The 14,598-nt window shown below is 43.0% G+C and overlaps 2 protein-coding genes across 8 annotated transcripts; one reads left to right on the forward strand and one right to left on the reverse strand.

The window, feature by feature from the left end:
* The first annotated feature begins 1,065 nt into the window (after positions 1 to 1,065).
* Positions 1,066 to 10,325, forward strand: LOC105568316 (high affinity copper uptake protein 1). Of its 3 annotated transcripts, XM_012023892.1 has the most exons (6): positions 1,066 to 1,298; positions 2,228 to 2,441; positions 7,899 to 8,105; positions 8,167 to 8,399; positions 8,658 to 8,687; positions 9,394 to 10,325. In XM_012023892.1, exons 3-6 carry the CDS (start codon positions 7,899 to 7,901, stop codon positions 9,593 to 9,595), a joined length of 672 nt encoding a protein of 223 aa, XP_011879282.1. In that variant the 5' UTR covers positions 1,066 to 1,298; positions 2,228 to 2,441; the 3' UTR covers positions 9,596 to 10,325. The 3 variants fall into 3 exon arrangements, with proteins under 3 accessions (XP_011879282.1, XP_011879280.1, XP_011879283.1); XM_012023890.1 differs by lacking the exon at positions 2,228 to 2,441; XM_012023893.1 differs by lacking the exons at positions 2,228 to 2,441; positions 8,658 to 8,687.
* Positions 10,326 to 10,537: 212 nt separating this feature from the next.
* LOC105568317 (ras-related protein Rab-9A) lies at positions 10,538 to 13,905 on the reverse strand. 5 transcript variants are annotated; one of them, XR_001009428.1, is made up of 4 exons: positions 12,680 to 13,904; positions 12,361 to 12,617; positions 12,094 to 12,270; positions 10,538 to 11,835 (listed from the first exon to the last, which is right to left on the reverse strand). XR_001009428.1 is itself a non-coding variant. In XM_012023896.1 (4 exons), the coding sequence occupies exons 1-4, from the start codon at positions 13,227 to 13,229 to the stop codon at positions 12,249 to 12,251; spliced, it is 687 nt and encodes a 228-aa protein (XP_011879286.1). In that variant the 5' UTR covers positions 13,230 to 13,904; the 3' UTR covers positions 10,538 to 12,248. The 5 variants fall into 5 exon arrangements, 3 of the variants coding, with proteins under 3 accessions (XP_011879286.1, XP_011879285.1, XP_011879284.1); XR_001009427.1 differs by having other exon boundaries at positions 12,066 to 12,270; XM_012023896.1 differs by having other exon boundaries at positions 10,538 to 12,270; positions 12,680 to 13,045; positions 13,188 to 13,904.
* Between the last annotated feature and the right edge of the window lie 693 nt (positions 13,906 to 14,598).

A 14,598-nucleotide genomic window follows, 5' to 3' on the forward strand; every position in this document is an offset into this window, starting at 1 on the left:
TTTTTGGGCCGAGGTGTTTGCTGCGCGATACGCAGGGGTCGTTCGCTCGAGTACACCGAGCCGAATGAACGCGTCACAGCACAAAAACAGTTTCTACCGAGGTGTTTATGACGCTACGTCATTTCGTGGAATCCGCGCCCGGCTTTTGGGCCGAGGTGTTTACCGCGCGGTACGCGGGGGTCATTCGCTCGGCGACAGTTGAACGGTTCGGTTATTCCGTATATCGTATTCCCAGTGAGAAGTGATTCGTCGATCGACATCATTTCGACGTCGATCGACGAATCATTTCTCGCTGGGTTGTTAGTCTTTCGCGTTCGCGACAAGTACGAGGGGAAACCTCGATCGCTCTCTGCGAATAATCGGTGACCGACGTCATCGCGCGATCGCTGAATCCCCGCGCTTTGCCATCGGATAGCCGATTAAAAAGTGGACATTTACACATTGACGTCTGGTGATTAAAATTCATACCATCGAAGAAATTTACCAGGAATATCAGTGCAAACAGTGACCTCGTGCAATCGGATATCTTTTGGTGTTAAACGAAATTTCCTGTTCGCGTGTGATTAGTGCTGAAGTGTTGTACAAAGTGCCACGAAGTCTCATCAATCATCCGACTGGGTTTGGTCCATCGTGTCACGAGATTTGGCCAATTACGCTACAAAACGTGAGTACATACACATTTCACGTGAGATTGACGACGAGAAATTAAATATGATTGGCTCCTTTTTATGTGTGGTAGGAAATCCATTTGTTTATTACGCGCGAATTAAATCGTACGTCGTAAGTTTGTCGGCAAACGTGTAAGCGTCAATTAATTATCTATCAATTAACATTATTAAAAGTAATCCTATTTATACTTGAGACCGAGCCACTACCCTCTCGCCGAAGTTTATTAGTTAAAAACTCTATTTTGAAGGATGTGCAAACTGGTGCGAGCGAAGAATAATCGAATTTACCGCCATTGCAAAAGCAGCGCGCGCGTGCGCGCGTCACATGTTCGCGCCCAGTTATTTCACGAATGAACAGCACTTCTCGGTTCGCGCGTAGCTCCGCGGCGGCGGCGGCGGCGGCGGTGGCGGTGGTGGATGGTGGCGAGCTTCACGGCGTGAAAGTCGGACGCAGTCGCACAGTTCGCTAATGGAGTCGCGAGTGTCTATCTGATCGCGTTCGTACGGCGAACGAAGGGAAAGAACGGTGAGAAATCGCGCTCGCGGAGGCCGCCCCCTCATTCCACCTTCGTCGCTCGACCCGATTCGTCCTGCTGGCTGTCGCACGCCGTGACATAACCTTCGCAAGAGGTAAGCGACTACTCCGAGGCTCCAGCTGCATCCGTGAAAAGCTACTCCGCGTGTTTCGCGTCTTTCGTCTTTTCCCGTTGAAAGTAAAGACACTCCGCTCCACGTTTTCTAATCGCTACCCTCGCCGAGCGGCCGTTCAGACTCGCGGGAGCCGACCGGGTTGAATCACCGGGTCGTCTCCGCGCTCTTATCTCCCCCGAGAGCCGCCTATCTCCGCCTCGCCCCTCGCCGCGACCGGGGTTGCTATCGCGCGAGGCGATATTTCGGATAACCTCCAACTTCGACGAACAAAGCTTTCGAACGGCTCTCTCGAGTTCCCGGAGATATCCCTGGAGCGTCGGGGAAATTCCCGGGGAAAATCCCCCCCGTATGCTTGAATCACGAGGAGTCTCGCGTGCCTGGACCGTTCGCTGTCAGTCCAAGTCTTTAACCGACTCTCTCACTCTCTCTCTCTCTCCGCGCAACGCGCAGTTTCGAAAGAGTAATCGCCGCGAATTACTCAATCGCGGCAGTCGGCCGTGAAAACAGGTTTCCCCGACGCGGACGTATCATTACGAGCATCATCGCACGAGCCTCTTCTCCCGAGTCTCTTCTTTCCCGTGTCGCGCGGCGCAACAACATATGTTAGGATTTCGCCGGAGATCGGCTTCGGCTGATGGGGCAAATGTGCCCCGTAACGGGGCGTCCGCTCTAATTCTCACCGTCGCGGCGCGTTTCGCCTAAACGGCGAGCGAGAGAATACGGGGCCGCGCGCGTTTCTTTCCCTTTCGCTCGGCGGTGAAAGCGGATAAGCCGGTCGTCGGCGTCGCCGCGGATAATCGCGGATAAACGCGAATCCGCCACGGATAATTTATCCGCCGCCTCTTCGCTCCACACCCCACGGCGACGCGCTAATTGATCGCGATTTACCGTCATTGATCCAATTGCAGCCAATATCCCCTCGCCCGAGAGAATCCTACATTATCTGACGATAGCGGCACGGCGAGAGGCACAGCGAGAGGATCGAGTTCGCACGAACGTTTTGCTACTTAATTTCACTTGGACGACACGCGACGCCGGATGAGGCCCAGAGATTCGTTCTCCGAGATTCCGGCTCCAGACTTTTAATTGGAGATCTCAGCCAGGGCTCGAAGGTTGAAGCTGGTATGGAGATTGCGCTGCTCTCTCTATCTTTCATTTTCATTTGTCTTGGAGCAATTTTCCAATCGATTTTGTCTTGCTCAAATACGCCCGTGCGTATTACATCACAATGTTACGTAATTAATCGCACTGATATTCGATTCTTTTTCTCTCGGCATCAACCGAGGGCTTTCACCTAGGTTGCTCAACGTCAGCTTTCGCGCAGCTTTCGGACGATATTAAGAATACGAATTTTTCACAGAGTCGAATCGGGTTCGCCTTGGCTTTCTCGGCAAACGGGAGCTCACGATCTCAAGTTTCCGTCGTAAAGGCAACAGAATATCTGGAAACGCGAGTTCGCGAACGTCGTGCCTTCAGTTAGGAGTTTGGAGACGCCGTTGCCTTCGGATTCCACTTTCTGTATCATTGAACGCTTTCGCGATCGAAATATTCTTTGTTCGTTGCATTTTCTTTCAACTGGGACAGCAGCGTCGAGGAATCGGGGGAGGTAAAAATGTAAATGCCTCGGTGAAAGGATGAATTCTGCGCCGCGTGATTTCTGTATTATTTGAAAACCGACGTCGCGAAGCGCCAAGTTTTAAATATCATTCAGGCGGAGCCGCGTATAAAGCCGCGTGTACCATAAATGTACTCGGCAATTGCAAAACCGCATATGTTGAGAATTGAGTTCTTAGCAGAATGGATGCCATTAAAGGAACACGCGCAGAAATGTTCGCTCTAATGAGACCTGATATAGCTCCGCATGCATGCCCGCGCGCTACCATGCGCGATTTAATGTAACGAAACTTGTCAGCAACAGAATTCTTCTACAGTATATCGCTACGTCAGGTTCGCCGCACTTCCTTTCACCTGCAAGGTCTTTGACTCATTGATATTTCCCCGTTAAGACATTCAATGACTTTTACGTAGTAAATGTTTAAAGATGACGTTTTCATTACTCAAGTTTCCAAGGTGTAAACGGTTGTTGCCGTTACAGAAATATTCTCGTATTCCTTGTCCAAGTTCTATTGCACTTTAGCTTTATTGATTCTACATTAACTGTAACTCGGAATTTGTAAGACCATTTACAAAGATACTTAAGGTCGCTTTTCTCTTAAAAAAAAGGAAAGAACTCCACAAATGTAAATCGATGGGGATTTTTAAATCGACGGGGGTCGGTTCTATTTTTAAGATTCGAGCTTATCGCAATGAGATTCTACCACGCATCGTGACGCAGCGCAACTTCTGGTATTTTCATATTACTTTCACGAGAATTTACCCGGTCATTAAGTCGACCGTCACGATCTCGCCGTGCGAATAATTTGTGCTAAACTGATCGATGATCTGAATTCTTGCCTTGCTTCCGGCGATATTAGAGCCCCCATTTTCCTTCAGGATTTCCTGGTATTTCGAGATACAGGAGATTCTTGCCGCACGACAGATTGCCGATTGACGTCATTTTTATCATAAAACTTGGACGAATGGTATATACCAAAGCTTTATCTCGAGTAATACGCCAATTTCTCTACATTTCGTCAATATGGAGCACCGGATAAAGACCAAAAATTCGCTTCGAGTCAATTGACTAGTTTGTCACCGGAAATTATTTACAATTTGCAATCGACACTGGAAGTTCATCGTCGGTTGCAAATTTCCAATGTCAAATACCTTTGTAATCAATTCTGAAATTATAATTTTATCACTGAGAAAAATTTTCATCGGATAAACCAATTAAATAGTATGTCCGATGGTTAATTTTTCCGATTACGTTTTCCGATTAAATTATAATAGATATATCCGATGAAATTTGATTGAAAAACCGATCAAATTTTTCATCGGATATACAATTTAATCGGATATATCCATTTGTTATCATGTAATTGGATTATCCGATTACATTTAATCGGACATTTTTCTCAGTGTATTAAATCAACATAGCTTGAGATTAAATGAAAAAATAGAATCTTATCATTTCTTTTACTTCTGAAATTACACGGTCTCGGAAAGTTTTACTTGTTACGGCTTGAAAACTATCGATTCTTCGACCCTTTTAATATCTTATGCTTATAAAATATAATATTGTGTACACAGCTGAATATTGCAGCTGATGATCGTCTTAAATGACTTTACGTCGACTTAAAATTCTTACAAATCAAGCTTAGATTTAAAAAATGCACACTCTTGAAATTACTAAAACACCACGTACCTGTTCTTCTTGCTCGCGCCTTGTTTAAATCTATTTTTACGAAGACGTTTTATCCTTGTTACTCTTCCCGATATTTATTCCGGATCAGCAGGACATCCTGTTTTTTGTTTTCAAACGTTTTTTTATGAGCAGGAATTTTAATCGCGGTTTCTGCGGCGAACCACCACTGGATAATGACGAGTCCTTTTCGTCAACAGAAATGTTCTGGCTTCGTAACGCTTCTGCTTCGCTTACTTTTTAATTATGCTCTCGGGTTTTATTATATTTTATATTTTATGAGCATGTATAGATATTAAAAGTATCGGAGAATCGATAGTTTTAGTTAGATAACTTTTCGAGAACGCGTAATTTCAGAAGTAAAAACAGATGATACAATTCTATTTCTTTAATTTCAAGCTATGTTGATTTAATGGAATTATAATATCAGAATTCATTACAAAGGTATTTGACATTGGAATTTGTAACAGATGATGACTTCTTCTAATGTCGATTGCAAATTGTAAGATGTTTAGCGATATGTCCCACGAGAGTGAAGCGATCCCAACTACCTTCCTCGAAAACAGAAAACTATTGGTACATAATCCCACATACCACCGCGATATGTTACGCAACCTAATCCAAGTTGGACCGCGATAACCGAGGTTACCTGGACGAGATAGCCAGCGAAAAAATTCCTGATACGAAAGCGATACTCGTAACGATAGCAAGCCCGTATTCAAGTCCTCGCTCGTACCGTCGCCGTGTTTCGTTGAAAAATTGGAACAATAGTGCTTGTGCCAGCCGGACAACATGCGTCAGCGTGTGTGCATTTTAAACGCATTCCCCGACGTAGCTTTATCTGCCGCTTACGTATTTTTCTTCCACCAAACAGGCCGCGAAACGGCCAAATACAAAACAAAACGTCGGCTCGGCTCGTGCTATTCTTCGCGCCAAATGTCCCGATCTTGTCATCACACGCGTGCGAAATTGATCCTCGCAAATGCGTTGATGATGGCGGAAACACAGGACGTTACACGGATTTTTATAAACCATTATTAGATGAGTCGCCGAAAATTTTTCCCGATTTATCGTCTCCCTCGAGTATCTCTCATTTTTAATTCTTTATCGTCGCACTTTATCGTTGTAACTCGAGCACGCAGTGGCTGGTTTGTTTATAAATACACACCATTGCAACGATTCTTTTAAACGAACGCGTATCGTGCGGAATCGATCGATAAGCTCCCGAAGCGGCGAGATATGTGTTTATACACTTGTTATCGATGTAGGTTTAGAGTAATATTTATTAAAGCGTCTTCATTTAGCTTTATTTATTTATATATATTTAATATCATAATTCGCCGTATTTCTACCTTACTCGTTCGCTGTGTTGGCGTTTATCTTCTTCTCTCGGTTCCCGAGAATTTTTTATGTGTCTTTCGAAACCCGCGATTATTGATTTATTGACAGATTCTATGATTTATGATGCGTTTTTCCTCAAACATATCCGTATATCAATTCCAGTAAAGTCTGTTTGAATATGAAACGTGATTTTGTTATCTACGATCTTGTTCAAACTCGGTTCACGAAAAGTGCTTTTTTTTCAATTAATGGGAAATTTAATCTCACATTAAGATAAGACTTAGAGCACACTGAAAAAAAAATTTCTGGTTGAATATGGACGAATCAGATAATTTCTTTAGGATTTACCAGAATTCCTGTAATCCTACAGAAATTCTGGTAAATCCTAAAGGAATTATCTGATTCGTCCATATTCAACCAGAAACTTTTTTCAGTGCAAGAATTAAGATTGTGAATTCTACATATTAATTTTCTGTTAGCATAAACGGCAGTTAAGTGGAAAAATGTCTTATCTTAACGATATATAAATACCCGCGCGATATACGTTCGACACGTGTTTGCAAAACATCTTTTTGTGAATCTTTTTAAATTCAGTCATTTAAATCACGCACGACAAAATAGCCTCTACAATATGGTATAGGCAGTGAGCAAATTTATAATTTTTCATAGCAAAGAAAATAAAACATTTGCTTTTACTTTAAAGTTTTAATCAAAGCTTTAATCAAAGAGAGGCAGGTTTATTATCCGGATAATAATAGACGATCTAGGATATTGCAAACGTCTGAAAATAGAAGGTAAACCTGCGAAGATATTGAATCCCAATCGTTAAGGGAAAAGTACGTATTTCTAGAAAAGTAATTTTAATTAAAGTAAATAGAGCTTATCATTAATCTTGGAAAAAATATATTAATTCTTCGCCGTTGTTCTCTTTATTATTTGTTCTTTGTTACGAACCTTTTGTACGACGTTGAAGAAATAATATTACCCTTGAAATATAATTTCAAGTGGCCTCTTAGCTGCTACAATTTCGACTAATTACTGCTTTCACAAGATATCGTTCAGGATTACTTAAAAACACCCGTGCACTTATCAACGTTTCAACGTCAAAGAGAGTATCATATCGAAATATGGAATTTCTCGAAGCGAGTTTAACAAGAGAGTGTAAAATATTAACTGTTCCGAAACTTTTTCTCTTTTCGAAATTTTTCCTATATCGGATGTTTGCTCTTCAGAAGCTGTTTTATGGTTGTTCGGCTTCGATTTCAATGAAGCCGAGAATTAGCATTCGAGAATTAGCGAATTACACAAAACTTTAAACGCCTGCATTTCAAGCGTGAAATATTTTAATATTAAATCACGCACATGATTGTTGGAGACGTGCTACGCGAATTAAAGTATCTATCGTTATAGCGTTATTCCGGGAGTATCGTCGCGTACAAGTCGTGTATCGCCATGTCTTTATCTAATCCAACGAAAGCTCGCTCGCTGAATTTCGATGTAACAACATTGAAATCGTGTTGAAATACTCGATTCTTTTAAAGTCAACTCATTGTCTGTAAAAAGTCTGTTTTGGAAGAATTATAAAAATGTGGTTGGCTCCTAAAATGACTATAAATTATAGTGAGATTGTGGTAGCTGCAACCATTTTTTTCCATCAGTGCAGATGACATAGGAACTATTACTACTATGATATACATGTCTCTCGAATATGTGCAGCGCATCCGAGATAAGAATCTTCCTTTATCCCAGATCTCACCACAAAAGGAATGTTTTTATTTAAAAAAAATGATATTAATTTTGAAATCCTTGAAGTCTCCGCCATGCCTCTATCCAGTACGAAGATAACATAGATAAGCTATTGCTACCATAATATTCATGCCTCTCGAATGTGTGCAACAGTTGATTGAGCGTATGCTGAATGAAGAATCTTATTCCAGATGTCTCACGATCACCATACAATCGCGAACAGTACGGAAAATGCGTCCCACGGCTTGCACATGGCTCATCACGGTGTTGTGAACCACGGCAGCATGGACCACGGTAGCATGGACCACGGTAGCATGGACCACAGCAGTATGCATCATAATCTCGAGGCCTCGATGGACAGCGCGTGCAACGGGATGCACAGCATGCACAGTATGTCGGTACGTATGATCCGATTGGAAGCTCGGCGAATGGTTAACGAGCAGAGTCTGCGATCCTTAGATGACATTCCACACCGGCTACTGTGAAGTAGTACTATTCGAGAACTGGAATATCGCGTCAATAGGCGGTCTCATCGGCTCGATGATCGGTATCGCTATCATGGCTGCGCTCTACGAGGGCCTGAAATATTACCGGGAGTATCTGTTTTGGAAGACGTACAATGCCTTGCAATACAGAAGCGTTACGGTGCCTAACGAGAAGAATGTAGTCGCCGAGGATAACCGGGTCGTTCAGTAAGTTCTTTCGTTTCTTGCTGGGTGATCCTGCCAGAACCGTTGCTTCTTGTTGTTCTTGCTCGTATAAGAGTATTCATTTTATTATGTGAATAGTCCGTGAAGAATTCTGAATGGAGAGTGACATCTTAAGAGATATTATACGAGCGCATTATAACGAATATGTTCCAAAATCAAGAGGCGATATTTCTCGCGGGATACCAAGTATATAAGCGACGTAGCTCGTATTGTAAATCTAATCGTTGAATCTGCTTTTAGTATGGTTGGCGAAGTAATCCACAAACAACCGTAAGTAAATCTTGCGAAACACTGACTTGTCTTTCACAATTGTGCTCCCTCTAGTAATGATTCATTACTAATTATCTTAACAGGATAATTAACAATTCCTAAACAACAGCAATAAGAACAATTCTCTATCAGTGTTTCGTTAAATAATTGTGATATTATTAACATGCATGCTATGTCCTCTTATGTTCCTTTACACCTTGAAAAAATATAATTTCTCAAATCAATTATTTAATTGTCAACATAATTAACTCATTGTTAATTTTGTACTTGGTCATGTATTTATTTTAATAATTAGGGCTTTCTGAGTGGTACAAGTGCATGCATATTCATATAGTAGATGTAGTCACAAATCATTTCTAGTGTATATAATAAATATCTACTGGACAATTCAATTCCTAATTGTTTCTCAATGGCATTCTTTAAATAATGAAAAGGTATCTGATAAAATTGTGTTATTCGGAAAAAAATAAGTATTATTCGCCCCAGAAATTATATGATTCACCAAATATATATCATTATATGAATACATAATCTACGTAATCATTTTAACATTCTAATTTATATAAACTATATGAAAAATTCCATTTTTCACTTTGTATCTGATACTAATGTTACAAATGAATGGATATTTGTCAACTTTGGAGTTTTGCATATTTTTGTGATTTGAAGTGAACTTGGACATAAGGTGCCGTATTAATCTGTGCAGGCCGACTATGATGTCCTGGATGCATTTGTTTCAAACGTTTCTACACATCATACAGATGGTCCTGTCTTACTTTTTGATGCTAATCTTCATGACTTACAATGTCTGGCTGTGCTGCGCCGTAGTAGTGGGTGCCGCCGTCGGTTACTTCCTGTTTGGTTGGAAAAAATCAGTGATCGTAGACGTTACGGAACATTGCCATTAGCATTTAGCCAATTGCTCTAATTTACTCTTCCATACATGCGTGAAAGTGTGCGCGCGACTGCATTCAGATAGAAATCGGAAAAATGAGAAGAGGGTGGAGATTGAAAATGCTACATTGCCTTCTGCTTAGGTCCAAGAAAGGATGTAAAGGACTAATGTTCTCTAAATTCATGACACATATACAGAACGCGACAAAAGGAAGAAAACTATTTATTCTAGGTTCACAATTTAGTTTTTAATCGCTTACATATAATTCCTGATTTTCATCTTAAAAAAAAATAAGCCAATTATCCTTAAGTTACCTATAATCAAACATTTTAAGTAAATTTATTACAGGAATTCTATATATAGATAGAAGAAATTGTGTTGAAATGATTATAGTGCGATTCGCTTCTGTGTCATGAAATAATACAACTTCATAAGGAACCACTGGGAGCTCGAATCTTAGATGTATATAAACATGATAAACTGTAAATATTATTAAGGTATTCGTATAAGAATATACTGTGCGATGCTCACACTTTTTCCCATTTTTATCATCCGTTTCTATTGTTATTCTTTTATAAACATATTCATTATATTTCAGCAACATAATATTTGGGAAAGAGTGTGCTACATTGTTCTAAATAATTGTAAAAACATACCATTACAATATGTTAACGTATTCTTTCACGTTAACGTGTAATTACATGTAAAGTATCATGAAATATAGCGTGAAATGCGAAAAAAAAGGAGGCAAGTTCGAAAAATCAAGGAGAGTTACGATTCCTTTTCTCTTTTTAATTTCCATCTTATAAACTTTTGTCTTATTATTTATTATATCATTTCTTGGTTTTTATTTAGATACTTTTATAAAACACTCTTCTCTGACGCAGATCGTACGTAGAAGAAACTTTTTCACGAAGAAAAGAATATGTCAACCAAATTTACAAGAATATGACGATTCTTAAACAAGCACAGTGTAAGTTTATTTCTTTCTTGCAAAATCAACTCCTAGAATTATAAAATCTTAAGGCATACACACACATATATATATTTTTTTTACATAAGTCATGTACATACGAGAAGTGGCCTTGTTTGCGAAACATGTAAAAATAATAAATAATCGGTACGCGCGTTTTTTTTCTCACAAATAAGATTCATATATGTGCAGCAGTGTATCCCTTTAAAAACAATTCACAGATTTCGTATAGAGATTTGGTGCAAGAATTCCAGGACTCTCAATAGTTACGAGGTGGTCGTCACCTTGATATGATCAGTTTTATGCGCTTAACATCTTAACTATTATTATCGTTCTATGCTTTATTATAAATTTATATATAGCCATATATAAAAAGCACCAGCATGCACATTTCATACGCAATTAATTCGAATCGTGTTATGGGGAAATCATTATATACTTTTTCCTTGTACTTTGTATGAGGCATCTCTAAAGAATAAAGTATCATTTGGATGAGAGATACGCGGGGCAAGAACGCACCGTGTGCATCAGCGATCGTACAAAAAGCTTCACTTTCATAATTATTAATTTGATAGAAAAATCGTTAGACATTGAATGCACAGAATGTTCCGAGAGCAGACGAGCTGTGCCGCAATTTGTACAAACATCAAATTCGCATATAAATACTGGGTGTTCGTAGCGAGATCCCGCGCTTAACTAAAAAAAATCACGTCGCTTTACTGCTCTCAGATGTATGCCGCGAGAATAAGGCAAAATTTAGATTACGAAGCTAAAATTACAGTTTACGCCTATCTCTTATGTAATAAGTTAATTATCATTCTTATTCTTATTTATTATCATCATTATTATTATTTTATCACAAGCCAATGGTGTATGAAACACTTAAAATACTGTCGGTAGCTTAAGAGCTGCACAAAGCATTGATAGAGTAAGGACGTTTAACCTGATCTTACATCTTAAGGTTGTATTCTGGAAAGATCAATCACAATATATTATTTGTCTTATATACGATCTCTGTGGCTCGAGTATTTAAGACTCGTAATAAAGAGAACCTAAGCCAGCCAGTAAAGAAATCGCTCGTTCACACTGCTAGTGATATCCTATGCGGTCCATACATTCTTTGGAGATCTTAACTGGTCTTAAGTAAAAAATTTGAAACACAATGTATCCCATATTACACACAACCGATGCAATTCCAGTGTCAATAAAGAAAGTTCGCCGTATAATGAAGAGAGTATTGTAGACAGGCAAGAGATTCTCTTCAAATTACTTTGTTAGACCTAGAAACAAAGTATGCCAGGAGTAAAGAAACCGATATCCTAAGTATAATTTGTTAAAATGTCTAGCTCTGTAACTGAAACCGAAATGAGATTACGTGTTATCGAAAGCTCTGTTCATTTCAGCAACTATTCAGATTCTCTACGGGGTGTAAAAGAATTGCGCGTCTCGCTGTAAATACGCAAAAGAAAGATAAGACGCACGGGCCAAGGGAAGAAAAATAATCTCTTACAGTTATATTGTGTAACGTGTATCCTTACAGATCCTAAATAGAGCAAGCACCGTTTCTACGAGTTGAATAGTGCGACGTTGCGTGTCCCTTCCGAACATAAAGAAAACTTTACAAACGACTTGTCCCAGAAATGTCGGCTTGCGTCACGTACAGATCGTATATCAAGTCTACCGGCCATTTCCATTATCTGGTCACGAATGTGGATCTTGAGAAAAATGTATCGTGCATTATTTCGCCGGAACGCAAAGAGAAATTGCAACAAAAAAAAAAGAAAAATCACAAGCTGGTGACCTACTCGGTGCCGGAAATGGGCATGCAGCAGCTCGTGCGATGCTGGGACTGCTGCTTAGAGAGATCGACGGTGTCCTCCACCAAAGGCCGCTCCAGTCTGGCTTCCAGACGCGCCCACGCGTCAACCGCCGCCCCGAAGGCCGCCTCGACGTTGGTGGCGTCTTTTGCCGACGTTTCGACCAGCGGGGGACTACCGTTCTCCGTACACCAAGCTTGAGCCTCTTCCGTGCAAACTTGCCTCTCGGACTCGGGAACGTCCACCTGCGAAAGAAGAGACGATGACGGAGTGCCCCGATCGAGACCCCGTCTCCCGAATAGCATACCTTATTGCCAACAACGATAAATGGGAAAGTGGAGCCCTCCTGAACGTCCGCGTACTTGAGAAACTCGGATCTCCACAGGGCGAGATTCCTGAAACTCGTCCTGTCGTCCACCGCGTATGTGAGCAGGCAGATGTCCGAGCCCCTGTAAAACGGCGTCCTGAGGGTCTTGAACCTCTCCTGGCCGGCCGTGTCCCATATCTGCAGCGTGTACGCCTCGCCGTTGATCTCGATGTCCTTGTTGAGAAACTCCACCCCGATGGTGTGGAAGCTGTGCTCGTCGAAGTGATTCGACACGAATCTGTTCATGAGGCAGGACTTGCCGACGCCGCCGTCCCCGAGGATCACCACCTTGAGCAGGGTGGACCTCTGCGAATTTCGATTCTGCAGATTACCGCCGGCCCTGCCCGCGCTCGCCGACGAATTCGAATTGCTCGCCGACATCTTCCAAATCTAGGGCCCGCCGGTGGTAGCCGACTCGACTCTCCTGGCGATATTTATTAATATCTACCTTGACGCGCGCGAAGCTATCCCGTTCGACAGCTACTCCCATTCGCTCGAGCCCGCTCGGACACCTCGGAGCACCTCCGATCAGCTGATCCGGTGCAGGGACCGCAGAGTTACGACCTCGGTCTCTCGGGACTTGCCGAATCACGTTATCGAAACATAATACCGCCTCGCGCGTTATCCGTCAGATTTCTCCCTCCTCTTCTCTCTTCCCGTCTCCCCCTCTCTCTCTCTCTCTCGCTCTTTCTCTCCTGCCTACACCGGACAGCTAGCAACGAGAGAACACCTCGACGTCTCCGTTCCCTCTCGACTCCGCTGCATAACCTCACGGTCACGCGAGGTCTCGATCGGCGCGAGCCTCCCTCATCGAGTCTCGGAGCCGCCCGGTGCGGAGCGAACTCGCGCGCGCGTCTCCCCCCCTCCAATTTTAATTAAACTGTCGCGCTCGAGGCACGCGACGAGACAACGGTCCTTTGTTGTCGCGGCACTAGCCACGGGCCAGGCCAGCGGGCGGCAGCTCGTCAGCGGGATCGACGACGCATTCCCGGGTCTCCGGCGGCGTCCTCTCGATCTCCCCGGCGCCGCGGCTTCAGCAACACTCTTTGGTCGACAGACGGCTACGGCTCTCGGTCATTTTCGGCGCCGGGCGCTCGCCCCGACACATCGCAGACGACGAGAAGAAACGCCCGTTCCTCACCGCGGGCGGGATCGGTCAGGGGGCGAGGGAGGCACGGAGGGGGGCGCCGTCACCCGCGAACATGGCTACCCCGCGAGACTATAAATAATACCAGCCGCAGTCACGGGACCCGAGAGAGAGAGAGAGAGAATATCTGCGGACGCGCGGCACGTATCGCCGAACCGCGACGGGGACGGAGAGGAGCGTCGGCTGAAAAGAGGATCCATGACCGCATTTCCGCTCGTCGATTCGAACGCCACCGCGACCTGCCACTTGTTCTTTCGCGCGCGTCAGCTGTCGCGCGGCTGCCCGCGCGCCGCGGACGCACGAGTTGTCTAGATGCGCGCGACGCAAGGCAACTTGGAGCCGGAAGCGGCCCTCGACCCTTCGCCGCGGCGCGTTTTTTTTCTTTTCGCCGGACACGGGCTGCTTTCGCGAGAAAAATGATTCAGATTAAAATGACCTTGCGCTATGATTGGTCAGATCTGGAATTTCGTTGAATAAAATTTGAACGCGACGCAAGAGAGAAACCTGGGCTGGATTCACATGGAGCGTAACTTGCGTAAAGCCCAATGTCCACGATGCTAGAACTTGGTCCAAGTTCTAGCATCGTGGACATTGGCCTTAAAGCCTCCGCTACAATGATTCTCGGTTCTGTCTACAATGGTCGTAGTCGTAAGAATAATCGACTGCGATTGGTCAATTCTTAGGCTAGGTCTACATAGGATGTAGTAAGTCG

This window comes from Vollenhovia emeryi, unplaced genomic scaffold (genome assembly GCF_000949405.1).
Source record: "Vollenhovia emeryi isolate VEMERY1.0 unplaced genomic scaffold, V.emery_V1.0 DF939130.1, whole genome shotgun sequence".
Classification (NCBI taxonomy): domain Eukaryota; kingdom Metazoa; phylum Arthropoda; class Insecta; order Hymenoptera; family Formicidae; genus Vollenhovia; species Vollenhovia emeryi.

What these genes read in the sequence shown, in the direction of transcription:
- LOC105568316 (XM_012023892.1), top strand. Translation starts at nt 7,899, where the DNA reads ATGTCTCACGATCACCATACAATCGCGAACAGTACGGAAAATGCGTCC. An exon ending in ACAGCATGCACAGTATGTCG is followed by an intron (nt 8,106 to 8,166) that starts GTACGTATGATC and finishes TGCGATCCTTAG; the next exon opens with ATGACATTCCACACCGGCTA. An exon ending in GAGGATAACCGGGTCGTTCA is followed by an intron (nt 8,400 to 8,657) that starts GTAAGTTCTTTC and finishes ATCTGCTTTTAG; the next exon opens with TATGGTTGGCGAAGTAATCC.
- LOC105568317 (XM_012023894.1), bottom strand. Translation starts at nt 13,120, where the DNA reads ATGTCGGCGAGCAATTCGAATTCGTCGGCGAGCGCGGGCAGGGCCGGC. An exon ending in TTATCGTTGTTGGCAATAAG is followed by an intron (nt 12,618 to 12,679) that starts GTATGCTATTCG and finishes CTTCTTTCGCAG; the next exon opens with GTGGACGTTCCCGAGTCCGA. An exon ending in ATGCCCATTTCCGGCACCGA is followed by an intron (nt 12,271 to 12,360) that starts GTAGGTCACCAG and finishes ATTTTTCTCAAG; the next exon opens with ATCCACATTCGTGACCAGAT.